At 68.5% G+C, this 24,440-nt stretch overlaps 2 protein-coding genes across 3 annotated transcripts; one reads left to right on the top strand and one right to left on the bottom strand.

Moving 5' to 3' along the window:
- Positions 1-815: 815 nt before the first annotated feature.
- AGAP2 (ArfGAP with GTPase domain, ankyrin repeat and PH domain 2) lies at positions 816-18,040 on the top strand. 2 transcript variants are annotated; one of them, XM_058861099.1, is made up of 18 exons: positions 816-1,030; positions 8,126-8,184; positions 9,231-9,318; positions 10,074-10,159; positions 10,234-10,375; positions 10,454-10,588; positions 11,384-11,505; positions 11,570-11,722; positions 12,146-12,232; positions 12,310-12,414; positions 12,486-12,630; positions 12,709-12,819; positions 13,491-13,637; positions 14,194-14,345; positions 14,418-14,508; positions 15,585-15,807; positions 16,395-16,650; positions 17,331-18,040. In XM_058861099.1, the coding sequence occupies exons 1-18, from the start codon at positions 865-867 to the stop codon at positions 17,586-17,588; spliced, it is 2,526 nt and encodes an 841-aa protein (XP_058717082.1). In that variant the 5' UTR covers positions 816-864; the 3' UTR covers positions 17,589-18,040. The 2 variants fall into 2 exon arrangements, with proteins under 2 accessions (XP_058717082.1, XP_058717083.1); XM_058861100.1 differs by lacking the exons at positions 816-1,030; positions 8,126-8,184 and having other exon boundaries at positions 9,227-9,318; positions 10,272-10,375.
- A 3,179-nt stretch (positions 18,041-21,219) lies between these two features.
- LOC131590786 (glycoprotein-N-acetylgalactosamine 3-beta-galactosyltransferase 1-B-like) lies at positions 21,220-24,131 on the bottom strand. The gene is made up of 5 exons (XM_058861088.1): positions 23,687-24,131; positions 23,301-23,362; positions 23,150-23,269; positions 22,286-22,950; positions 21,220-21,477 (listed from the first exon to the last, which is right to left on the bottom strand). The coding sequence occupies exons 1-5, from the start codon at positions 24,073-24,075 to the stop codon at positions 21,220-21,222; spliced, it is 1,494 nt and encodes a 497-aa protein (XP_058717071.1). The 5' UTR covers positions 24,076-24,131.
- Positions 24,132-24,440: the final 309 nt, after the last annotated feature.

Genomic DNA, 24,440 nt, shown 5'->3' with positions numbered 1-24,440 from the left:
GTCCTTAGTGTGTCCGTGTGTCTGTGCACGTGTTTGTATGTGTCTGTGTGTCCTTAGCGTGTCCGTGTGTCCCTGTACCTGTCCGTAGCATGTCCGTGTGTCCGTGCTCGTGTCCGTAAGGTGTCTGTGTGTCCTTAGCGTGTCTGTGTGTCCCTGCACGTGTCTGTAGTGTGTCTGTGTGTCCTTAGCGTGTCCGTGTGTCCCTGTACCTGTCCGTAGCATGTCCGTGTGTCCGTGCTCGTGTCCGTAAGGTGTCTGTGTGTCCTTAGCGTGTCCGTGTGTCCCTGTACCTGTCCGTAGCATGTCCGTGTGTCCGTGCTTGTGTCCGTAAGGTGTCTGTGTGTCCTTAGCGTGTCTGTGTGTCCCTGCATGTGTCCATAGTATGTCCGTGTGTCCGTGCACGTGTCCGTAGCGTGTCCATGTGTCCGTGCACGTCCCTCTCATGTCATTGGTGTGTCCGTGTCACCACACCCATGTCCCCAGCGTGTCTGCCCAAGACCCCCATGATGGCCCACCTGAGCACCCCGGTGTGTCCCCAGCCGTGTCCCCTCTGTGCCCCCCACAGCTCCCACCTGTGTCCCCCCCCCCCCGTGTCCCTGTCCCCGCGTGTCCCTTGTGTCACCGTCCCCCACCCATCCCTGCCGTGGCGCGTTGGGTGTGCCGGGCTGTGCCCCGTGTCCCCGCGTGTCCCCGCGTGTCCCGGCGTGTCCCGGCGTGTCCCGGCGTGTCCCCGGCGTGTCCCCACGCGCGCTGGGGCCGGGCCCCGCCGTTCCCGTGACGTGTCCCCGCGGGTGACGCTGCAGCTCCGGCAGGAAGCGAGCGGGGCAGCGGGGGCCGAGCGGGGTCCCGGGGCCGGGGGAGGCCATGGGGGCCCCCCGGGAGCGCCGCGAGGTTCTGGCCGCCATCCGGGCCGAGGTGGCCCGGCACGAGGGGGCCAAGAGCCACCTGAACCGGCTGGTGCGGCTCGTGGAGACCGTGCCCGAGCCCCGGCTGCGCGGGAGCCTGAGCAGCGCCCTCAGGGCCCTCCGAGGTACCGGGGGGGGGCACCGGGGCTGGGGGACAGCGGGTGGCACGGGGGGGACACTGAGGGGACACAGCGGGCACAGACAGACAGAGGATGGACAGTGGATGGACAGATGGACAGGTGGATGGACATCCTCCAGGTGGAGTGAGGGGGTGGACAAGGGATGGATGGATGGATGGATGGATGGATGGATGGACAGATGGACAGATGGACAGATGGACAGTGGCTGGCTGGAGGGATGGACAGACATGCAGATGAAGAGCTGCTGGCTGGATGGATGCAGGGACAGGGGACAGGTGGATGGATGGACAGGTGATGGCTAAAGGGATGGACAGACAGGAGGGTGTGGTGAGGGACAGACACACGGGCAGACGAATGGATGACAGACAGAGGACAGAGGGTTGGAGGGGCATTGGATGGATGGATGATGGATGGATGGATGGACAGGTGGAAAGGATTGAGGGATGGCTGGAGGATGAATGAGTGGACTGGTGGATGGAGAAACAGGTGGATGCAGATACACAGCTGGAGGGATGGACAGATGGACAGGTGGATGCAGGGATGGACAAGTGGACAGGGGATGGCTGGAAGGATGGACAGATGGGGGGAGCATCCTCTGAATGGGCAGGAGGATGTATGGAGGGATGGATGGATGGATGGATGATGGATGGATGGATGGATGGATGGATGGATGGATGATGGATGATGGATGGATGATGGATGGATGATGGATGGATGGATGGATGGATGGATGATGGATGGATGGATGATGGATGATGGATGGATGATGGATGGATGATGGATGGATGGATGGATGATGGATGATGGATGATGGATGGACAGGTGGATGGATGGACAGGTGGATGTGACACTGGTGTCCCCTCCAGCCCCACAGCAGCACTGGCCTCTGCTGGTGCCCACAGCCACAGTGGGGGCCCTGTCCCAGCTCAGGGGGTCCCTGTCCCCTCCTTCCAGCAGGGTCCCCAGTCTGTGGCCCCTCAGGAGCTGAGGCCTGATCCCCCCAGGTGCTGCAGTGGGGGCTTGGCAGTGCCAGCCCCCCATGGGGACCCATCTGAGGGGCACAGGGGGTGCAGGACCCGCTGCGGAATGGGGATGGGGCCCCCCCATTTCCGCCCTGGGGCGGTTTCCGGCTCCTGCGCTGTGGGAAATGGGGCCACTTCCTCCCTGTGTCTGCGGGGGGATGGGGGGCCCTGCTGGGAGGGGGGGCCCTGCTGGGATGGGGGGCCCTGCTGGAGGGACAGGAGGGGCTGCTGGGGGAGGGGAACCCGTGCGTGGGGGGCTCTGATGCTGGGGGGGCCGAACGGGGGGAACTCGTTGCTGGAGGGGGTCCCCTGAGGGGGGCCCTGCTGGGGGGGCCGTGCAGAGTTTGGGTCTCCACCCCTCCAACCCACTCGGGGGTGTCCGGTGACGTCACTTGGGGAGGGGTTCCATTGCCGCCCCCTGCCCGTCCGAGCCCCCACATCCCTGTGCCCCCCCCTCTGCCGTCTCCCGCGCGGTTGCCATGGCAATGGGAAGCCGGGGGATGCCGCGTTGCCAAGCGCCCGCTGTGGTACCCACGGAGCGCTGGAGGGGGCACAGACCCCCCCAGATCGTGCCCCGGCGCTCCCCCAGGGCCCGCCCCCACCCCCGGGGGTGCCGAGGGCTCTGCCTCCCCCCACCCCATTTAAACCCCCCCCAAGTGCCCCGCTGGGGGCTCAGCAGCACCGGGGACAGAGATGGGGACAGGGATGGGGACAGGGATGGGGACAGGGATGGGGACAGGGATGGGGACAGAGATGGGGACAGGGATGGGGACAGGGATGGGGACGGAGATGGGGACAGGGATGGGGACAAGGATGAGGACAGGGATGGGGACAGGGATGAGGACAGGGATGGGGACAGGGATGGTGACAGGGATGAGGACAGGGATGGGGACAGGGATGGGGACGGGCATGGGGACACGGATGGGGACAGGGATGAGGACAGGGATGGGGACAGGGATGGGGACAGGGATGTTCTGGCAGCGGGGTCGGAGCCGCCGTGTCCCCGTGTCCCCCCCCCAGCAGCGTGGGACATCTGAGCGAGGGGGGAGGCGTGACCCCCTGCCTGGGGCAGCCGGGGGGCGCTGGAAGTGTCGGGGGCACTGGAGGGGGCAGCACTGGGTGGTGACACCAGATCCCCCCACCAGGCCCGGGGACAGAGTCAACTCCATGGTCACAGCCCTGGGGTGACAGCAGGGACACCTCTGGGGGTGGCCCCTGTCCCCAGGGGGGGCCTTTAGCGCGCTGCTGGGACGGAGCACGTGAGGGGTGACAGCTCCCGAGGGACCCCCGCCCGTTCCAGCCGGGGCGGCAGCGCCGACCTCGGGGGGGCGCAGGGGGCCGCGGGGTCCCGCCGTGTCCCCGAGCCCCGTGTCCCTCCCCAGGCTGTGACACGCGGACCCGCGGGGGTCACGCTGGCGTGGGGACACCAGTGGCCGCGATACCTGGCCCGGGTCCAGGCGGGTTCCACGAGGGTGACACGGGGAGTGACGGGGGGTGACGCGGGGGGGTCCACGGCTGGTCCCAGCGCCATCCCCGCCGTTGCCATGGTAACGGGATGCGCAGGGATGCTGCGCCGCTGCAAAAAATGCCAGAAAAGGGGTGGATGAGCCTGCCCCGAGCCCCAAAGGCCTCCCGAAAACCTCCAAAGCCCCCCCTACCCTTCCCCCCGCGGGTCCCCTCCCGACCCAGCGTTGCTGCCCCAGAAAGGGGAGGGAGGGGATTTAGGAGTGCGGGGAGCAGCGGGAGGGATGGAGGATGGATGGATGGATGGATGGATGGATGGATGGATGGATGGATGGATGGATGGATGGGAGGTGGAGGGGGCTATCGAGGTGGGGGGTTACCGGCAGCCCAGCAGGTGCCGGGGCCGGAGCCGGAGCCGGGGGGTCGGGGGGGCGCCCGGGAGCGCTCGCGCCTGCCCGGTAGCGGCGGGGCCGCCGCCCGCCCCCGCCCCTGCCCGGCCCTGGGAGCGGCGCATGGCGGAGAGCGGCGGCCCCGGCCGCCCCCGGCCGCTCAGGGCCCCCCCCGCCGGGCCCCGGCCCCCCCCGGCCGCTCAGGGCCCCCCCCGGCGGGCCCCGGCCGCCACCCGCGCCGCCGCCGCCGCAGCCGCCAAGGACGAGCCCGTCGGGGCGCTGCCGTGAGCCCCGCTCCCGGGGGGTCCCGGGCATGACCCCCCCCGCCCCATAACCCCCCTTCTCCCCATAACCCCCCCATCCCTCCACTTCCCCCTTCCCCGTAACCCCCGCACCCCCTGCCCATCACCGCCCCGGTCCCCACCCCTCTCCCCCCACTCCCCGCTCCCTCACGCCCCATCTCCCCTCCCGTCCTCCCCCCCCGCACCTGGAACCCCCCAGTCCCTCCGATCCCCCGAACCCCCAGACCCCCATCACCCCCTCCCCCCGCCCTGACACCCCTCCGATCCTCCCCCACCCCCAAAAGCTCCCAGCCCCTCCACCCCTCCCCTCCGCCCCCCAGCACAGGCGTTGGGGGGATCCCCCCGCGATGCCCCCCGGCCGCTAACCCGGGGTGGGGGGTGAGGCGGGGGGGCGGCCCCGATCCCGGCGGCTGGCGGGGGGGGTGGTTGTATTTCGTGGGGGGGGCGGCGGCGGTTCCAACCCCTCCGGGGGCGGGCGAGCGGCGAAGGCTTCGGGGAGGCAGGGCCGGGGGTGGGACCGGAGCATCACCGGCACCGGCGGCCGCGGCGCCGCGCGGGGAACGAGGGGGCCGGGGGGGCGCCCCGGGGGGGCCCTGCCCGCACCCATGAGCAGGACCACCGGCCTCCAGCGCAGGACCACCTACCTCATCTCGCTCACGCTGGTCAAGCTCGAGTCGGTGGGCGCCGCGGGGGAGGCGGAGGAGGCGGGGGGGGGTGGCGATGGAGCCCCTGGCCCCGGGGGGGCTGCGGCTGCCCCCCGCACCCCCGAGCCCGGCCGAGCCCGGCGGCCCGAGCGGCTCTTCCAGCGGCAGGACGCGCTCCGGATAAGTACGGCCGGTCCCGGCCCCCCCGGCCCCGACGCCCCCCGCCCCCGCTCGCCCGCCTCGCCCCCCGCCGTGCCCCCCAAACCCGACCCGGCTCTGCTGCCCCCCCAGCCCCCGGCGGTGCCCCCCAAACCCGACCCGGCGCTGTTGCCCCCCCCGCCCCCGGCGGTGCCCCCCAAACCCGACCCGGCGCTGCTGCCCCCCCCGCCCCCCGCCGTGCCCCCCAAACCCGACCCGGCGCTGCTGCCCCCCCCTCTCCCGGTCTTGCCCACCAAACCCGACCCCCGAGGGGCCAAGGGCACCTTGGAGGGGCCGGGGGAGCGGGGTCTGGCCGCCCTGGACATCCCCCAGCCCGCCGCGACCCCCCGCCGCCCGCTGCTCAGCCAGGCCACCTGGGGGGGCCCCGAGGGCCCCCCAGAGGGAGGCAGAGCCCCCCCGCCGCCCCTGGACCCCCCCACAGCCTCCCCGCACCCCTCCGCCGGCGCCCGCCGCCTCCGCCTGGCCGGTCCCAAGCCCCCCAAAGCGGGGAGCGGCGCTGGGACCCGCGGGACCCCCGACCCCCGAGCGGCCAAGACCCCCACCAAACCTGCCGGCAGCCGCCTCTCGTGGCCCGAGGGAGAGGGGAAGGGGCGCCCCAAGGCGGGGGGCAAGACCGAGGGGCCCCCCCGGGCCCGGCTGTCCCCAAGCAAGGGCAAGAGCAAGACCCTGGACTACAGCGACCTGCAGCCGGGGCCGGGGGCTCTGGTCCCCGCCCCTGCCCCCGAGACGGGGCTGAAGCGGGGACGCGAGGGGGGTCGCGCCTCCACCCGCGACCGAAAGATGCTCAAGTTCATCAGCGGCATCTTCACCAAGAGCCCTGCGGCGACCCCCACCCACCCCGCGCCCCCCTGGTCTCCCCCCGGCGCCGACCCGGCCAGGGCCACCCCCCACAGTGAGTACCGGCCCGGGGGAACCCGGGAGTCGCCCCGGCCGTGCCTCGGTGTCCCCACTCCTCCCGGTGACCTGGGGCAGGTGTTCCGGTGCCCACTGTGGCCATGGTGCTGTGCCTCAGTTTCCCTGGTGGGGGGAGGAGGCGCCCAGACCCCCGGGTCCTGTGTGGGGCAGGAGGAGCCATCTGCTCCCCGTGGCTGTCGGGGGCTGGGGAACAGGGGGGCTGTGCCCCCCGGGCTGGGCTGTCCCATGTTTTTGTGCCTTGGGGCGATGTGGGGTGTCCGGTTTGGCAGGGTCGGTGCTGGCCGTGGTGGGGATTCTGTGCCTCGGTTTCCCCATTGCGGGAACTCCGTGGGGGTCAGGTGCGACCCCCACCTCCGTTGTTCTGTCCCGCCATCCGCCCGTCTATCGTCGCCTCCATCTGTGCGTCACACCCGAGCATCCTGTCCCCCATCTGTCCGGCCACCCCACCATTTCCCCATGTCCTTCTGTCCCCCCTGGCGTCCCTCTGTCTGCCTGCACGCTCCGTGGCACCATGGGGAGCGTGGGCAGCACCTGCAGGTTCCGGGGGTGGCAGCTCGGTGACAGTGCGAGGGGTGACAGGCAGCAGTTAACCCTCTCCCCGGCTGGCACCGACCCGGCTCCGTGTTGGTGGCAGAACAGGCACAGAAAGGGGGGAACCCTCTGTGTCCTGCCTCAGGTGCCCCCTTCGTGGTGCCACCACCGCCCACAGGGGCTGGGGACACCAAGTGGGAGATGTGGGGGGCACAGGGCACGTCCCTGTGCCACGCCAGGTGCTTGTGCCACATCGTGTCCGTGTGCCACACGCCGCTGCTCGCTGCGCTCTGGTGCCATCGCAGCCTTGAGCCTGTCATGTGCTGTGCCGTGTCCTCGTGCCATGTCCTGTCCTCGTGTCATGTCCTGTCCTCGTGCCATGTCCTGTCCTTGTGCCATGTCCTGTCCTCGTGCCATGTCCTGTCCTCGTGTCATGTCCTGTCCTTGTGCCACACCGTGTCCTTGTGCCACACCATGTCCTCGTGCCATGTCCTGTCCTCGTGCCATGCCTCATCCTCGTGCCATGCCTTGTCCTTGTGCCACACCATGTCCTCGTGCCATGTCCTGTCCTCGTGCCATGTCCTGTCCTTGTGCCACACCATATCCTCGTGCCATGCCTCGTCCTCGTGCCACGCCGTGTCCATGTGCCACACTGCCACACCGTGTCCTGGTGTCCGTCGTGTCCCTCTCCACACCTCGTGCTCACGCCGTGCTACATCCCCAGGCCTGAGGTTGTCATGCACCGCTGGCACTGTGTCCTCATGCCCATCGTGTGCTGGAATCCACGGTGTCCTCCTGCCACCCCACACCCTCCTGCCATGCTGTGTCCTGTGCCACGTCCTTGTGTCACTGTGTCCCAGTGCCTGTCATGGCCCGATGGTTCCCACTGTGTCCCCATGCCACACCATGTCCTGGTGCCACGCTGTGGCCTCATGGCTGTCGTGTCCTGGAATCCACTGTGTCCTCGTGCCACGGTGTCCTTGTGCCACGGTGTCCTTGTGCCACGGTGCCCTTGTGCCATGGTGTCCTCGTGCCATGGTGTCCTTGTGCCATGGTGTCCTCGTGCCACGGTGTCCTTGTGCCACGGTGTCCTCGTGCCACGGTGTCCTTGTGCCACGGTGTCCTCGTGCCATGGTGTCCTTGTGCCACGGTGCCCTTGTGCCATGGTGTCCTTGTGCCATGGTGTCCTCGTGTCACTGTGTCCTCATGCCACACGGTGTCCTGGTGCCCGTCATGGTTCCCATCGCGTCCCTGTGCCACGCCGGGTTCTCCCACAGCTGCGTCCCCGTGTCCACCGTGTCCCCGTGCCCTCCCTGTCCTCGTGCCTTGGCACACGACGCCTCGTGCTGCCACGTCCCCGTCCCTGCCACGTGGCATCTCCACGTCCTCCCGCCGCCCCCGCGGGCCCGGTGCCGTTGCTGGGTGACAGCTGGTGGCCGCCCACGCAGGAAGCTGCTGCTGCGCTGCGGGGTGGGGGCCCCCTGGGAATTGGGGTGTCAGGGGCTGCTGGGGGTGCCGGGGCTGCTGGGGGTTTCCCGGGGTTCCTGGGGGTCCTGGGGGTCCCAGGCTCTGTCTCACCCATCTCCCTCCACAGAGGCCTTGGTGAACAGCCAGGAGTGGACCCTGGGCCGCTCCATCCCCGAGATCCGCCTGGTGGGTGCCGTGTCTGTGACCCCGTGTCCCCGTATCCCTGTATCCCCATGTCCCTGTGTCCCTGTGTCCCTGTATCCCCATGTCCCTGTGTCCCTGTGTCCCCGTGTTCCCATATCCCCATATCCCCATGTCCCTGTGTCCCTGTGTCCCTGTGTCCCCTTATCCCCATGTCCCCGTGTCCCCATGTCCCTGTGTCCCCGTGTCCCCATGTCCCTGTGTCCCCGTGTCCCCGTGTCCCCATGTCCCCATATCCCCATGTCCCCGTATCCCTGTATCCCCATGTCCCTGTATCCCTGTGTCCCTGTGTCCCCGTGTCCCCATATCCCCATGTCCCTGTGTCCCTGTGTCCCCATGTCCCTGTGTCCCTGTATCCCTGTGTCCCCTTATCCCCATGTCCCTGTGTCCCTGTGTCCCCTTATACCCATATCCCCATGTCCTTGTGTCCCCATGTCCCTGTGTCCCTGTGTCCCCGTGTCCCTGTGTCCCCATGTCCCTGTGTCCCCGTGTCCCCCTGTCCCCATGTCCCTGTGTCCCTGTGTCCCCATGTCCCCGTGTCCCTGTGTCCCCATGTCCCCATGTCCCCGCGTCCCCATGTCCCCGTGTCCCCATGTCCCTGTGTCCCCGTGTCCCCATGTCCCCATATCCCCGTGTCCCTGTGTCCCCCTGTCCCTGTGTCCCCATATCCCCGTGTCCCCGTGTCCCCGTGTCCCCATGTCCCTGTGTCCCTGTGTCCCCATGTCCCCATGTCCCCGCGTCCCCATGTCCCCGTGTCCCCATGTCCCTGTGTCCCCGTGTCCCCGTGTCCCCATGTCCCCATATCCCCGTATCCCCGTGTCCCCATATCCCCATGTCCCCGTGTCCCCGTGTCCCCGTGTCCCCGTGTCCCCGAGTCCCCGTGTCCCCATGTCCCTGTATCCCTGTGTCCCCGTGTCCCCGTGTCCCCATGTCCCCGTGTCCCCGTGTCCCCATGTCCCTGTATCCCTGTGTCCCCGTGTCCCCGTGTCCCCATGTCCTCAGCCATCCTGACATCTCCTTTGCCCACCCAGGGGGTCCTGGGCAGCAGCAAGAGTGGGAAGTCGGCGCTCGTCCACCGGTTCCTCACCGGTTCCTATGTGGGCCTGGAGCCCACCGAGAGTGAGTGGCCATGGGATGGATGTGACCGTGGGATGGATGTGACCATAGGATGGATGTGACCATGGGATGGATGTGACCGTGGGATGGATGTGACCATGGGATGGATGTGACCATAGGATGGATGTGACCATGGGATGGATGTGACCATGGGATGGATGTGACCATGGGATGGATGTGACCGTGGGATGGATGTGACCATGGGATGGACGTGACCATGGGATGGACGTGACCATGGGATGGATGTCACCATGGGATGGACGTGACCATGGGATGGATGTGACCATGGGATGGATGTGACCATGGGATGGACATGACCATGGGATGGACGTGACCATGGGATGGATGTGACCATGGGATGGATGTGACCATGGGATGGACGTGACCATGGGATGGATGTGACCATGGGATGGACGTGACCATGGGCATGGCACGGGGACGGGTTCAGTGGTGGAGCGGCCATGGGGATGGAGATGGAGGAGAGGACAGGGATGGACGTGTCACGGGGCTGGGCATGACCACGGGATGGACACGGTCATGGAATGGACAAGGTCACGATGCTGGGCATGGACATGGGTGGAGATGGTGAAGGGGATGGACGTGGCCACAGAATGAGCAAGGTCACAGTGTGGGTCATGGCTGTGGGACATTTGGGGTCAAGGTTCTGGTCACACATGGTGCTGGTCATGGCTGGGCATCCATGTGGGTGGAGCATTCCTGCAGGTGTCCCCTGCCCTGCCCTCCCCTCCCCTCCCCAGGTGGACAGTTCAAGCGTGAGGTGACGGTTGATGGCCAGAGCCACCTCCTGCTCATCCGGGAGGAGGCCGGCGCCCCGGACGCGCAGGTACGAGGGGACCGGGGGCCGGGGGGGCCACGTTGGCCAGAGCCGAGCCCTGACCCCCGCCCGTGGCCCCCCAGTTTGCCAGCTGGGCGGACGCCGTCATCTTCGTCTTTAGCCTGGAGAACGAGAGCAGCTTCGAGGAGGTGACGCAGCTGCACGCGCTGCTCAGCGACCTCCGCGGCACCAGCGACGTGGCCCTGGCGCTGGTGGGCACCCAGGGTGAGCCAGGGACACGGGGGGATCCTGAGGGGCTGGGAGCAGCACGGGGAACCCCCAGCTCACCCCCTGGCTCCCCAGACAAGATCAGCTCGTCCAGCCCGCGAGCCGTGGAGGACGCGCGCGCCCGGGCGCTCTGCGGGGACATGCGGCGCTGCCTCTACTACGAGACCTGTGCCACGTACGGCCTCAACGTGGACCGGGTCTTCACTGAGGGTGGGTGACCGTGCCCTGGGGGGTGGGGAGAGGGTGGCAGGGGGATGGTGACATGGTGCTGTGGGGATGGTGAGCAGTGTGTGATGGGGACGGTGGCCAGGTGGGATAGGGTCAGTGGCCAGGTGGAATGAGCGTGGTGGGAGGGGGCTGTGACCTGGTCAGACAGGGATGGTGGCCAGCGTGGGATCACGTCTGGGTCGAGGGGACAGTGGACAGGGCAGCACAGGGAACCATGTCCAGGTGTGCCAGGGCCATGGCTGGGTTGATCAAGGACCACGTCCACCCCGTGTGGGATGGGGGCCACATCCAGGTGGGATGGGGACAGTGTCCAGGTGGGATGAGGATGGGGACCATGTCCAGGTGGGATGGGGACAGTGTCTGGGTGGGGTGGGGACAGTGTCTGGGTGGGGTGGGGACAGTGTCTGGGTGGGGTGGGGACAGTGTCTGGGTGGGATGGGGATGGGGACCATGTCCAGGTGGGATGGGGACAGTGTCCGGGTGGGATGGGGACAGTGTCCAGGTGGGATGAGGATGGGGACAGTGTCTGGGTGGGATGGGGACAGTGTCCAGGTGGGATGAGGATGGGGACAGTGTCCAGGTGGGATGGGGACAGTGTCCAGGTGGGATGAGGATGGGGACAGTGTCCAGGTGGGATGGGGACAGTGTCTGGGTGGGATGGGGACAGTGTCCAGGTGGGGTGAGGATGGGGGCCATGTCCAGGTGTGGGTTAGGGTTGTCCAGGCCGGTGGCTGGGCAGTTTGGGGGTCTGGCCCTCCTGACTCAGGGTCCCTGCAGTGGCCCAGAAGGCCGTGGCACTGAAGAAGCAGCAGCAGCTGATGGCGTCCTGCAAGTCCCTGCCCAGCTCCCCGAGCCATTCTGCCGCCTCCACCCCCGTGGGGGGCGTCCACCCCGGCCAGGTAACCCCCGGCCCCCCGCTCCGGCCCCCCGGCCACAGCCCAGGCTGACCCCGTGTCCCCCCAGACCAGCAACGGTGGCCACACCAGCGACTACTCGTCCTCACTGCCATCCACGCCCAACGTGAGCCACCGGGAGCTGCGCAGCGAGACCCCGGCCCCGCTGGGGACCCCCAGCTCTCTGCACCGCGGGGCCAAGCGCCGCACCAGCCTCTTCGCCGTGAGTGCCCGCGGCCCCTGCCAGGGGGTGGCACTGGGGGGACACGTGGCACCCCGGCTCTTCCCCTGGCATGGTGGTGGTGACACAGGGGTTGTGACATCCAGGGCGTCCCTTTGACGTTGTTACCCAGAATGTCACCCTGATAGGGTGGTGGCAGCAAGGGACATACGGCACCCAAGGTGTCCCCTGGCAGGGTGGTGACGTTGAGGGGCACGCGGCATCTCAGCTGTCCCCTTGCTGTGGTGGTGGCATGGAGGGACATGTGGGCACCCAGGGTGTTCCCACACCCTGGTCTGGTGGGGTCTGTAGCCCCCCAGTGTCCCCACCACCAGGCTCCAACAGTGGGGGACATGTGGGCCCCCGGTGCCCCCAGCTGTGGCACGGGTCCCACCCCTGTCCCTGTCCCTGTCCGCGTTCCCGCAGACGCGCCGCGGCAGCGACTCTGAGAAGCGCAGCCTGGACAGCCGAGGCGAGGTGGCCGGCAGTGGCCGTGCCATCCCCATCAAGCAGGTGGGTGGTGGCGGTGGCAGGAGGACACGGGTGGGTCCCAGTGTCCCCTCTGTCCCCTCACTGCTCCCTGTCCCCAGAGCTTCCTGCTGAAGCGCAGCGGCAACTCCCTGAACAAGGAGTGGAAGAAGAAATACGTGACCCTGTCCAGCAACGGCCTCCTCTTCTACCACCCCAGCATCAACGTGAGTGTCCCCGTGCCCCCGCCGTCCCCAAATTGTGGCAGGGCCCAGCGTCACCCCCGCTGTCCCCCCAGGACTACATCCACAGCACCCACGGGAAGGAGATGGACCTGCTGCGCACCACGGTCAAGGTGCCCGGGAAGCGCCCGCCACGCGCCATCTCTGCCTGCGGCCCCTCAGCCAGCATCAACGGGCTGCTGCGGGAGCCTGAGCCGGGCGGTGAGTGCCCAGGGGACACCGGGCGTGGCGGGGACACCACGGGGACCGGTGTGACACCGTCCCTCCCCCTCCTCGCAGCCGGTGTCCCCTCCGTGGGGCTGAGCCTGCCCCCCGAGCCAGGGCTGAAGGTGGTGGGCAAGGGGTCACTGCAGCGCTGCGCCTCCGCCTCCGGCGCCAAGCTCGCCTCAGGTGAGTGGCACCAGCACAAGCAGGGACGTGGCCACCTCCCGGGGCACCGACAGGGACATGTGGCCCCACTGAGCACAGTGACTTCTGAGCAGCTCAGGGACCTGGTGGCCCTTGGTGGCCCTGGTGACAATAACCCTGGTGGCTTTGGTGAGCCCAGGAACCAGGTGGTCCTTTGGTGGTGCTGGTGGCCACAGTGAAACTGCTGGCCCTGGCGAGCATGTGGACCTGGGAGTCCCACAATGAACCTGGTGAGCCCGGTGAGCCCAGTGGCCCTGGTGACCCTCATGACCCTGGTGAGCCAAGAGGCTCTTGTGACTCTGGTGGCCCCAGGGATTTTGGTAACATCAATGAACTTGGTGGTCTTGGGGGTGGGTCCTGGTGATCCCGGTGAGATCAGTGACCCTGGTGAGCTCTGATGACCCCAGTGTGCCCAGGGCCCCTGGTGGACTTGTGACCCTGGTGACCCCAGTGAGTCCAGTGGCCCTGGTGGCCCAAGTGGTACTGCTGAGCCCAGTGGACTCGGTGACCCTGGTAGCCCTTGCTGACCTGAGTGGTTCTGACTTGGTGGCCTCAATGGTCCTGGTGAGCTCCCTGGTCCTCACGAGCCTGGTGACCCCAGAGACCCTGCTGCCCGTGGTGCCCCCAGTGCCCCATGTGTGGTCTCTTGGCAGAGTCCCCGTTGTCCTTCGAGGCCGTGTCCAGCCCCGGCAGCGCGGGCAGGGACCCTCCGCCGTCGCCGCTGGTGGACAGGAAGAAGCACCGGCGGAAGAAGCTGATGACGCCGTCCAAGACCGAGAGCTCGGGTGGGCAGGCAGAAGGTGGGTGCCACGGCGATGTGTCCCCAGCCCCAGTCACCCACGGCGCTGTGGGGACAAGGCCACCATCCTCCACAGCAACGACGCCCCAGAATTCGGGGGGATTTGGGGTGATGTTGCACCTCACCCCCTGTCCACGCTCAGCCATGCTGTCCACGCATCCCCCTCGCTCTGCCACTGCCTGCCACCTTCTGCACCATCCCCAGGGCTTCGCGGGCCCCCCTGACTCTGTCCCCGTTTCCTCTCTCTACTCCTGCTGCCCGGACCCTCCGCAGCCAAGCGCAAAATGTGGAAATTAAAAAGTTTTGGTAGTTTAAGAAATATTTATAAAACAGGTAACGTGGCGTGAGCGGTGCCTCCCGTGCATGTGGCTGTGCCCCCCTTGCCTGCTGCTAGCACACACCCCAGGAGGGGTGGGCACCACCGGGGAGGGGGCTTGGCAGAATTTGGGTGCCAGGGGTGGATGTGGGGGGCTGGAGTGGGCACTGGGCCAGTCCAGCCCCCCGTGGTTGTAGGATCTCCCATCCCACCGCCCCCCCGGGGGTCTCTGGTCCCACAGAGGAGGAGAACTTTGAGTTCCTGATCGTGTCAAGCACGGGGCAGACGTGGCACTTCGAGGCCGGCAGCTTCGAGGAGCGCGACGCGTGGGTTCAGGCCATCGAGAGCCAGATCCTGGCCAGCCTGCAGTGCTGCGAGAGCAGCAAGAACAAGGTGGGAGCTTGGTGGGGGGCTGGCAGGGTCCCCGTGTCACCCCCTGCCCCGCTCACCCCCGTGTCCCTCCAGGCGCGCATGGACAGCCAGAGCGAGGCCGTGGCCATCCAGGCCATCCGCAACGCCCGCGGGAACTCGCTCTGCGTGGACTGCGGGGCACCCAGTGAGTCCTCAGGGGCACCAGGGACAGCGGGGGGACACGGGGGGACATCGGTTCATTGGGCAGTGGTGCCAGCAGAGCCCAGAACCCAGGGGATGGTGCCACAGGGTGAGACTGTGCCACAGGCCATGGGCCACCTGGCAACCAGGGCGAGGGAGGACTGCGGGCCATGTGATGCCACGTGTGACAGGTGACACAATGTCCTGGGCCATGTGCTGCCATATGCCACATGGTGCCACACAATGGATGGCACAGGCCACATGGTGCCATGGGTCATACTGTGCCAGAGCTACACCATGCCACAGGTGACAGGATGTCACAGGTGACACAATTCCATGGGTGACACGATGCCATGGGTGACACAACGTCATGGGTGACAGGATGTCACGGGTGACACGATGTCACGGATGACACAATGCCATGAGTGACACAATCCATGGGTGACATGAGGCTGTGGGTGACAGGATGTCACGGGTGACACAATGTCACAGGTGACATGATGCCATGGGTGACACAATGTCATGGGTGACAGGATGTCACAGGTGACACGATGCCATGAGTGACACGATGCCACAGGTGACATGAGGCTGCGGGTGACACAATGCCATGGGTGACACTTTGCCATGGGTGACACTTTGCCGTGGGTGACACGATGCTGTGGGTGACACTTTGCCGTGGGTGACACGATGTCACGGGTGACAGAATGCCACAGGTGACATGATGCCATGGGTGACACGATATCACGGGTGACACAATGACACAGGTGACACAATGCCATGGGTGACATGATGCTGTGGGTGACACAATGACACAGGTGACACAATGCCATGGGTGACACAATGCCATGGGTGACACAATGCTGTGGGTGACACAATGCCGTGGGTGACACAATGACACAGGTGACACAATGCTGTGAGTGACACAATGTCACGGGTGACAATTCCATGGGTGACACAATGCCACATGGTGCCATGAGCCACACCGTGCCACACCGTGGGTCCCACTGTGTTCCGCAGCGTGGGGTGTCCCGAGCCCAGGGGTGCCCCAGCTCACGCACCCCAATCCCCGTCACCCCGCAGACCCCACGTGGGCCAGCCTGAACCTGGGCGCCCTGATCTGCATCGAGTGCTCGGGCATCCACCGCAACCTGGGCACGCACGTGTCGCGCGTGCGCTCGCTGGACCTGGACGATTGGCCACGGGAGCTGACCCTGGTGCTCACGGCCATCGGCAACGCCACCGCCAACAGCATCTGGGAGCAGAACCCACGCGGCCGCTGCAAGCCCACCCACGAGTCCTCCCGGTGGGTGCGCCCCCGCCCCGCCCCTGTGTCCCCCCGGTGTCACCCCGTGTCCCTGATACCACCACACGTCCCTGTCCTCTGTGCCACCCTGATGCCACCCTGCCATCCCTGATGCCCTGTGTCCCCACCCCGCACGTCACCGCTGTGCCATCCCACGGACTCTGGTGCCTTTTATCCCCCCGTCACTGCAGTGGCACCCCCTGTCCCCAATGTCCCCGTGTCCCCAGTCCCTGTCCCGGGTGCCTTGTGACCCCACCATCCAGCAATGCCACACTGTCCTTCCTGACAGTCCTGTGTCCCCACCTCCCGTGCCACCCTGCTGCCACTTGGTGTCCCTGACCCTCACGTGTCCGCCCTGTTTTCACTCTCTTTGTCCCTGAGATGCCTCTATGTACCCCAGACACCTTTGTGTCCCCTCTGCCACACCGCCAGCTGCTGCCCCTTGTCCCTGCCACCCCTGTGTCCTCCCACCGTGGCAGTGCCCCACGCCCAGGGAGGAGCAGGAATGGTGGATCTGTGTCCCCGTGGTGCCACCCTGCTGTCCCTGACACCCCGTGTCCCCTGTGTCCCCGTGCCTCTGTGCCCAGGGAGGAGAGGGAATCGTGGATTCGTGCCAAGTACGAGCAGCGGCTGTTCCTGGCTCCGCTGCCCGCGGCCGAGGCGCCGCTGGCCGAGCGGCTGCTGGGGGCCGTGCGCGACCAGGACCTGCCCACGGTGCTGCTGCTCCTGGCCCACAGCCACAAGGAGCAGCTCAACGTGGCCATGGCGGACACGGACCGGCGCACGGCGCTGCACCTGGCCTGCGACACCGCCCAGGTGGTCGTCACCCAACTGCTGGTGTGGGTACGTGGGGCAGGGGGGCGTGTGCGGGGCATTGTCTGCCGGGGGAGGTAGCGGGGTCTTGGGCTGCCTGTGGGGGATGCGGTGTGGGCATGGGAACTGTGGCATGGCCTCGAGGGAGGTGACACGGTTGTGGGGACCATGACATGGGTGTGGGGGATGTGGTGTGGGCTCGGGGACCACGGCATGGCCAGGAGGCAAGTGACGTGGCCATGGGGACCGTGGGGTGGCTTCTGGGGACATGGTGTGGTTATGGGGGCGGTATGGGGTGGTCTGGGGGGGTGTGGGGTATTCATGGGACACATGGAGTGAGCTTAGGGATCATGGCACAGCCAGGGGGAAGATCCTGGGGTTGTGGGGACCATGACGTGGCTGAGGGCCATGTGGTGCTGCCGTGGGGGATGCAGGGTGGTCTTGGGGACTGTGGGGTGGCCAAAGGACAGAGGACACGGTCATGGGGGACACGGTGTGGTCACGGGGGATATGGAGCAGTCCTGGGGACAATGGCATGACCATGAGGGATGTAAAGTGGGAATCCTGGGGTGGCCGTGGAGGAAGGCGGTGCCAAGACACCCCGGGGGGACACGCCAGGCCCACGGGGGGTATGACCCATCCCTGGGGGACACACGGTGGCCTTTGGGGCCACGCCACGGCCAGCGGGTGACGCGTGGCTGTGCCCGCAGTACGGGGCCGATGTGCGGGCACGGGACGGTCACGGTCGCACCGCGCTGTTCTACGCCCGCCGCGCCGGCAGCCGCGAGTGCGCCGACATCCTTCTGCAGCACGGCTGCCCCGGCGAGGGGCCCGGCAGCCCCTCGACCCCGGGCAGCCCCCCGACCCCCGGCCCTCCGACCCCCGGCGGCCCCCCGACCCCCGGGCCCCGCCGCCGCAGCAGCTGCGCCAGCATGGGCCCCTGCGAGCCCCGCTCCGCCCTCGTATAGCCCTGAGGGGCCCGGAGCCCCCCCAGTGCCGTGCCCGCGGCCCGGGGTCATCCCGGTGCCACCCCCGGGGTCACCCCCTGCCCACGGTTTGTACTTTTGATGCTCTATTTATTATCCTTTCCATGTCGGGGTCTCCGCTGGTCCTGTGCCCCTCTCCGTGCCAGGGACCCCCGTGCCAGGGGTCACAGTGATGCCACTGCCAGGTCCCCTTCCCGTCCCCTGCCCGGGGGATTGTGCCCCCGCGTGGGGTGGGCACGGCTGGGCTCGGGGTACTGAACAGGGGGCAACCCCTGCCCGTGCCCCTGTCCCTGTCACCCCTGCCCATGTCACCCTCTCCATTGTCCCCTGCTCACATCACCCTGTCCCCGTTCCCCCGTGCTGTGTCCCCCTCCCCATGTCACCTCCCCAAGCCCCCCTCCTCCTGCCACCCCCTCTGTCCCTCCCCCGTGTCCCTGTCCCCGTGTGTCCCCCGGCCGTGCCCCCCGCGCCCTGGCACAGCCCCGGCTCCGTGGCAGGAGCAGAGCAGACCCCGACGCCCCTCCTTTTCTACAACAACCTTTTGTACGCCCCCTCCCCCCTTTCCGTGCCCTGACACCCCCCCCGTGGCCCGACCTCCCCTCGCCCCCCGTTTCTCGGCGTCCCCTCGGGATCCCCGTTAATTTATTGCTTTGTTTAGCGATAGGATAGAGCCAGCCCCTCCCCCCGCGGGGGGGCACCGCCGGCGGGACCCCCGACCCCTCCCGCCGGCCTGGGGGGGCCGCCGCGTCCCCCTCCCGGGACCCCCCATGAATGTAGGGGCGCCCCAGCTGTGACGCCCCCGACGCGCCCCGGCGCTGCCGGCGGGGCCGAGCCGGGGACCCCGGGCGGGGCGGGGGGCGGGAGGGGTCGGGGGGCGGCCCGGGCCCGGGGGTCGCCCGGGGGTCCGGGCCGTGTACAGTGTTTTCATCCCTCGGGTGTGACTGTAAGTATGTGACAATGTCGGACACTGGTGCTGTGACCCGGCTCGTCCTTCCCGCGGGGGACACGGGGGACACGGGGGACACGGGGGGTACGGGGGACACGGGGGACACGGGGAACACGGGGACACGGGGGACACGGGGGGTACGGGGGACACGGGGGACACGGGGAACACGGGGACACGGGGGACACGGGGGACACGGGGGGCACGGGGGACACGGGGGGTACGGGGGACACGGGGGACACCGGGAGGACACGGGGGACACGGGGACACGGGGGGTACGGGGGACACGGGGACACAGGGGACACGGGGGACACTGGGACGACACGGGGGACGCAGCGGGCAGGGGGCACGGAGAAGAGGGTGACACGGGGGGACACCGGGGGGACACGGGGTAGGGGCATCACGGGGGGATGGGGCTCACAGGGCCGGGGGACGAAGGGATGGGTGACAAGGAGTGACAGGCGGGGGGACCCAGGGCGCTGGAGAAGGGCGGGGTCCGGCTTCGCGCACGGCTGGGGGGACACCGGGGGACACCGGGGACACGGGGGGACACGGGGGACACGGAAGGACGCCAGGGGGACACTGGGGGGACACCGGGGGACACCGGGGGACACTGGGGGACACGGAGGGACGCCAGGGGGACACTGGGGGGGACACGGGGGATACGAGGGGACACCGGGGGGACACCGGGGAGGGGCTCAGGCTCCGGCCGGTCACCGGCTCCCTGCACTGACCGGAACCCACCGGCGGGGGCGGGGCCTGGGCGCGGGGCACCACAGAAGGGGCGGGGCAATAATTGTAATTAGATGGGCGGGGCCACTGGGGGCGGTGACCTCGTGTGCGAACGCTCGTATGTAAATAAGGGGGCGTGGCTAACCCGGGTTTGATAGGCAGACGCTATCTGTATGCAAATGAGGTGGGTGTGGCTTTGGCAGTGAGGGCGGTGGCGGTGCCCGATGTGTGGGCGTGGCTTAGCGGGGTGTGGCGCTGGGTGGGCGTGGCCTGCGGGACTGGGCTGAGCCAAGGCCGCCCGGCTGCAGCCCCGGGACAGCGGCCGATGGGGAGGGGGGGCTTTGTGCGGGGACAAGGAGCGGGGCAGGGACACAGGGGTGCCAAAATCGGACATCCCGTCCTGTATCTGTCCTCAGCCTTGAGCAACCCCCACCCTCATTGTCCCCTCCACGTCTCCAGCTCCGTGCTCCCATCACCACCCGGACGGTCCCAGAGGTGTCCCCAGCCTCCCTGTCCCTCCACTGCCACCAGCTCAGAGGCTCCCACAGCTGCAGGGTCCCTCCTGGTCTCCAGCTCAGAGGCTGTCCCCCTGCCCCTGTCCCCCTGTCCCCCCGTCCCCCGTCCCCTGTCCCCTGCCCCCTGTCCCCTGCCCCTGTCCCCCTGTCCCCCCGTCCCCTGTCCCCTGTCCCCTGCCCCCTGTCCCCCTGCTCCCTGTCCCCCCGTCCCCCGTCCCCTGCCCCCTGTCCCCCTGTCCCTCTGTCCCCCCTGCTCCCTGCCCCCTGTCCCCCTGCCCCTGTCCCCCTGTCCCCCCGTCCCCTGTCCCCTGTCCCCACTGTCTCCCTGCCCCCTGTCCCTGGCTCTCCCCCCACCGTGGGGTCCCACCACCCACAGACCCCCAGGGCTTCCCCAGCGTGCCAATGCCCCCCCCCCACTTCTGTGTCCTGCTGAGACCCCCGGGCCCCCCAAAGCCCTCAGCCCCGCTTTGCCCCCCCGCGCCCCCCGGATCAAGGCCGTCATGTCCCCGCAAAGCTCATTAATAGCCGCTAATTAGGCCACGAGGGTCCGCCTGGGGGGCGTGGGAGATGGGGGGAATCTCAGGGCATTTGGGGTCCCAGGGCAGGAATGAGGCGCGGCTGCCCTGCCCCCAGCCCCCTTCCCCCGTGTGCACCCCACTGTAGGGAGCCCCAAATACGGAGTCTCCTTCACCCCCCACCTCGGGGGGCACCGTCCCCCCTCCGCTGTTCCCGACCCCCAAAATTCCCCTCTGTGGCCACTGACCGCCCCAGGAATTGGGGCGATCACCTGGGGGGTCCCAGGGAAGCCGGGGGGATGTGACTGGGGGGGCAGAGCCCGTGGAGGGGGGGGGGTGCCACAGGGTCAGTGGGGGGCGGGGGGAAACAGGGGGGGTCATGGGGGGACCACTGTCACCATGGGGGGCACCCTGAGGGGGGACACGGCCACAAATGGGGGGCCGGCAGGGTCACACGGAGAGTGAGGTCACGGCCACCTCGGACACAGAGGTGGGGACAGGAGGGGACAGGAGGGGACGATCCCCACAGAGAGGCCTTGCACTGTCCCCCACCTTGGGGTCCCGGCTGGGTGCCATCACCCACAGCCCCCCTCGATGGGCCCTTTCCATCCTCCCCCCGCCCCGTGTCTCGTTTAAACACCTTCGATCCCTCCCCGGGGCCCCCCAAAGCCCCCAGGCCCCCGTCCCGCGGTGCCCCGCCCCAGCACCCCCGGATCAGGGCCATCCAATCCCCGCAAAGCTCATTAACAGCCACTAATTAGGGCCACACGAGTCCGCCGGGGAAGGGGGGTTGGGGTGGGGGCAGGACACGGGGAGGGCTCAGGGTATTTGGGGTCCCAGGGCAGGAAAGGAGCGATGGGGGCCTCCCCTCCCCTGGGTGCACCCCACTTTAGGAACCCCCCAAAGCTTCACCGCAGCGGGGTCCAGGAAGGGGAGGGGCAGGGCTTGGGGGCTTTGGGTGCTCGGGGACCTGGGTGGCTCCGGGGGGCGTTGGGGCCCGCGGGGGTCCCGGTGGCGTTTGGGGTCGGGGGGAGGCTCAGGGGGGGCCGGTAGCGGGGTCTGTAGCCGTAGGGGCGCAGGCGCTGGCTCAGGTACTCCAGCGTGTACATCTCCTCCCCCGGCACGTAGTGGAAGGACACGGCCAGGTCTGAGCAGCACCGGGGACCCTGGGGGGACAGAGGGGGGCTGGGGGTGGCACAGAGCACCCAGTGCCCCCCACCCCATCGGTGCTGCAGGGCAGGGTGGGGAAGGGCGCTGGAGGCTGCCCCTGATCACCACAGCCTCTGAGCGGGGGGAGGGGACACGGAGGGGACCGGGGTGACAGGGGGACACCACGGCTGCATTTTGGGCAGAGGGACCACAGTCACACATGGGGGGAACGTGCTGGGGGCCATGGCCACGGCAGGCGGATCACGGCTGCGCTGGGAAGATCGAGGCCACTGTGGTCACACATGGGGGACCTGCGGCCACACGTGAGAGAGGACACGGTGGTCACACGTGGGGGACACGGTGGCCACACGCAGCGGCTGTGTAGCTCCACAGTGCACAGTACACACAGTGTAGGAGCATCCTGGCCATGGCTCGGGACCTCATCGGGACTGGGGGGCGATGCCACGGCCGTGATGGCGAAACGTGACAGCCAGGCATGGGGGTGACACGTGGCTGCACCTCGAGGGTGTCACGGCCATGGGAGGTGGCCAGGGACACGCAAGGGGGGTCACGGCCACACGCGGTGGGGACACAGGAGCCGCACAAGCGCTCCGTGGTTGTGTGTGGAGCGCTTCCAGCCGCAGACCGTGGGGGAAGGCGACACCCAAAGAGAGCTGTGGCCACTCACAGGGTGACAGTGGCCACGTGTGGGGCTCCTGAGGATACACCTGGGGAGTTCTGGCCATGCATGGGGAGGGCACAACCACCCCAGAGCGGACAGTGGCAGGGTGACCCCTTGGCTGGTGGTCCCGGGCTGTGACCCACCTCCACGACGGGGTACCAGCAGTAGCGCTGGTACCAGAAGTCCCGGGCGAAGCGGTGGGTGAGGTGGATCTCGGGGGGGAAAGGGTGGAACGTCTCCCGGCCCCACGTGTCCCGTGAATCCCCCACGGCCACCCCCAGCCGCTCCAGACACTGCCCCAGCGCCACGTCCTCCTCGGGGCCGGTGTGGCCGCAGGTGCCGCGGCTGAAAGCGGTGGCCACTCGGGCCAGCGCCCCTCGGCTGAGCACGTAGCCGGCGCCCCCGCTCATGTAGCCCTGGCGGGTGAAGGGTCGGAAACGCTTCCCGAAGTAGAGGGGCCGCTGGGGCGGGTGCGCGGCCAGCAGCCAGCGCAGGTTGTCCAGCACCACGAAGGTGTCGTCGTCCGCCTTGAGGAACCAGTCGGCGCTGGCGCGGTGCTGCCGGTGCACGTACTGCAGAGCCCGGATGGTTTTCCAGTAGAGCTGCCCCCGGCCCTCGGCCACCCCCAGCCCCACGGCCGGGAAATGCGGGGCGGGCTCGGAGCTCACGAACACGGCCACGTTACAGCGCCGCGCCCAAGTGTCCCGCACGTACCGGGCTCTGCTCTCCAGGTTCTGGGGTGCCGTCAGCACCCAGCACAGCACCCGGACCCGCTGGAACAGCCCCCGCGCCACCCCCGCGTCCTCGCCTGCGGGAGAAGGGGGGCGCTGAGCGGAGCAGAGACCCCCGAGGTCCCCGCGCTGCCGCAGTCGGGGTGCGGTCACCGTCCCCCAACAAATGGAGCAGACAGAGGGAGTGAGGTCCCCCCGCGTTCTCCTGCCAGCCCCATCCCACCAGAGTCCCCCATGTCCCCTGCCAGTGCCACCTGCCATGGCAGCAGCGCCCACCTGCAGCGTCCGATGGGGCCACGCCGTAGAGCACCGGGGCTGAGGGCGCCCCGGGGGGGTCATTGGCCGCCCGGGGGTCCCGGCTGGGGGCAGGCACCGGCTGGGGCAGCAGGAGGCCGTGCAGGAGGAGGAAGGTGGTGATGAAGCCCACCAAGACGCCCCCGTGGAAAGGCAGCCACGTGCTCTGCAGGCTCACGAGCAGCATGGGGACACCTGGCTTGTGTATGGGGGGGTCAGTGGGGACACCCCCCTGTCACCCCTCAGCCGCTGCAGCCTGAGCCGCCACTGCCGCCAGCGGGGGGGAACCGCGGGGTAAAACCCGTGGGGGACAGGACCCACGGAAGGGGGAGTGACACACACCGAGGGTGACACCCACGGGACAGTAATGGCACCCCACACCGGGCACCCCAGATCCGAGGGGTGTCTGGGGGCTCAGGGTGGGTGACACAGAACGTCAGCTCCCCCCACCCTGGATCATCCTCACCCCTTGTGGTGGGCGGTCGGGACGGGGGGGGCAGGTGACCGGGGGTGCCTCACCTGGTGCCGGGGGTCCCGGCTCGTGGGGGTCCCACGGTCTCGGTGGGATCCTGGCTGGTTTGGGGGTCCTGGTGGCTCCGCTCGCCCTGGGGGCCCTGCTGGGTTCCGCGGGTCCCGCCGGTGCTGGCCCGGGGGCTGTCCCGGTGGTCCCGCTCGCTCGGGGGTCCCGGGGGCTCCGCGTTCCCCGCCCCCGCGCTCCCATTGGCCGGGGCCGGGCGAGCCCCTGGCCCCGCCCTGATTCTGATTGGCTGCCGTGGCCACGGCCCCGCCCCACCGAAATTCTGGGGGGGCGACCCCGGGACCCGGACGGGGGGACACAGACACGCCCGGGGTGACCTCGCTTTATTGATAAAAAGGGGGGGCGAAGAGGCCGAACGACTTCGTTCCATCTCATTATGAGAGAGTGAACCCCCGGCCCGGGGGGAGCACGAATGGCTCCAGTGGCAACAGGACCCCCCCACCCAATCAAACCCCCCCTCCCCACAACCCTCCCACCCCCCAAATCACGCCCATTCCTCCCCCTCCCACTTCATCCGTGTCACAACGCACCCGAGGGCAGGGCAGGACCCCCGGGGGTAACAGCGACCTCCCCCAGCAGGGCAGGACCCCCGGGGGTCACAGAAACCCCCCCCCAGCAGGGCAGGACCCCGGGGGTTACAGAAACCCCCCCCCCAGCAGGGCAGGACCCCCGGGGGTCACAGCGACCTCCCCAGCAGGGCAGGACCCCCGGGGGTCACAGAACCCCCCCAGCAGG

This window comes from Poecile atricapillus, chromosome 35 (genome assembly GCF_030490865.1).
Source record: "Poecile atricapillus isolate bPoeAtr1 chromosome 35, bPoeAtr1.hap1, whole genome shotgun sequence".
In the NCBI taxonomy this organism is placed as follows: Eukaryota; Metazoa; Chordata; class Aves; order Passeriformes; family Paridae; genus Poecile; species Poecile atricapillus.
This window is presented reverse-complemented; position numbering and strand designations above follow the sequence as displayed.

Coding starts and splice junctions, on each gene's coding strand:
- AGAP2 (XM_058861099.1), top strand. CDS start 865: ATGGGGGCCCCCCGGGAGCGCCGCGAGGTTCTGGCCGCCATCCGGGCC. Junction 12,631..12,708: donor GCGGGAGCCTGAGCCGGGCG/GTGAGTGCCCAG, acceptor CCCTCCTCGCAG/CCGGTGTCCCCTCCGTGGGG. Junction 13,638..14,193: donor CTCGGGTGGGCAGGCAGAAG/GTGGGTGCCACG, acceptor CTGGTCCCACAG/AGGAGGAGAACTTTGAGTTC.
- LOC131590786 (XM_058861088.1), bottom strand. CDS start 24,075: ATGGAACGAAGTCGTTCGGCCTCTTCGCCCCCCCTTTTTATCAATAAA. Junction 22,951..23,149: donor GGCCCCATCGGACGCTGCAG/GTGGGCGCTGCT, acceptor CTTCTCCCGCAG/GCGAGGACGCGGGGGTGGCG. Junction 21,478..22,285: donor GCTGGTACCCCGTCGTGGAG/GTGGGTCACAGC, acceptor CTGTCCCCCCAG/GGTCCCCGGTGCTGCTCAGA.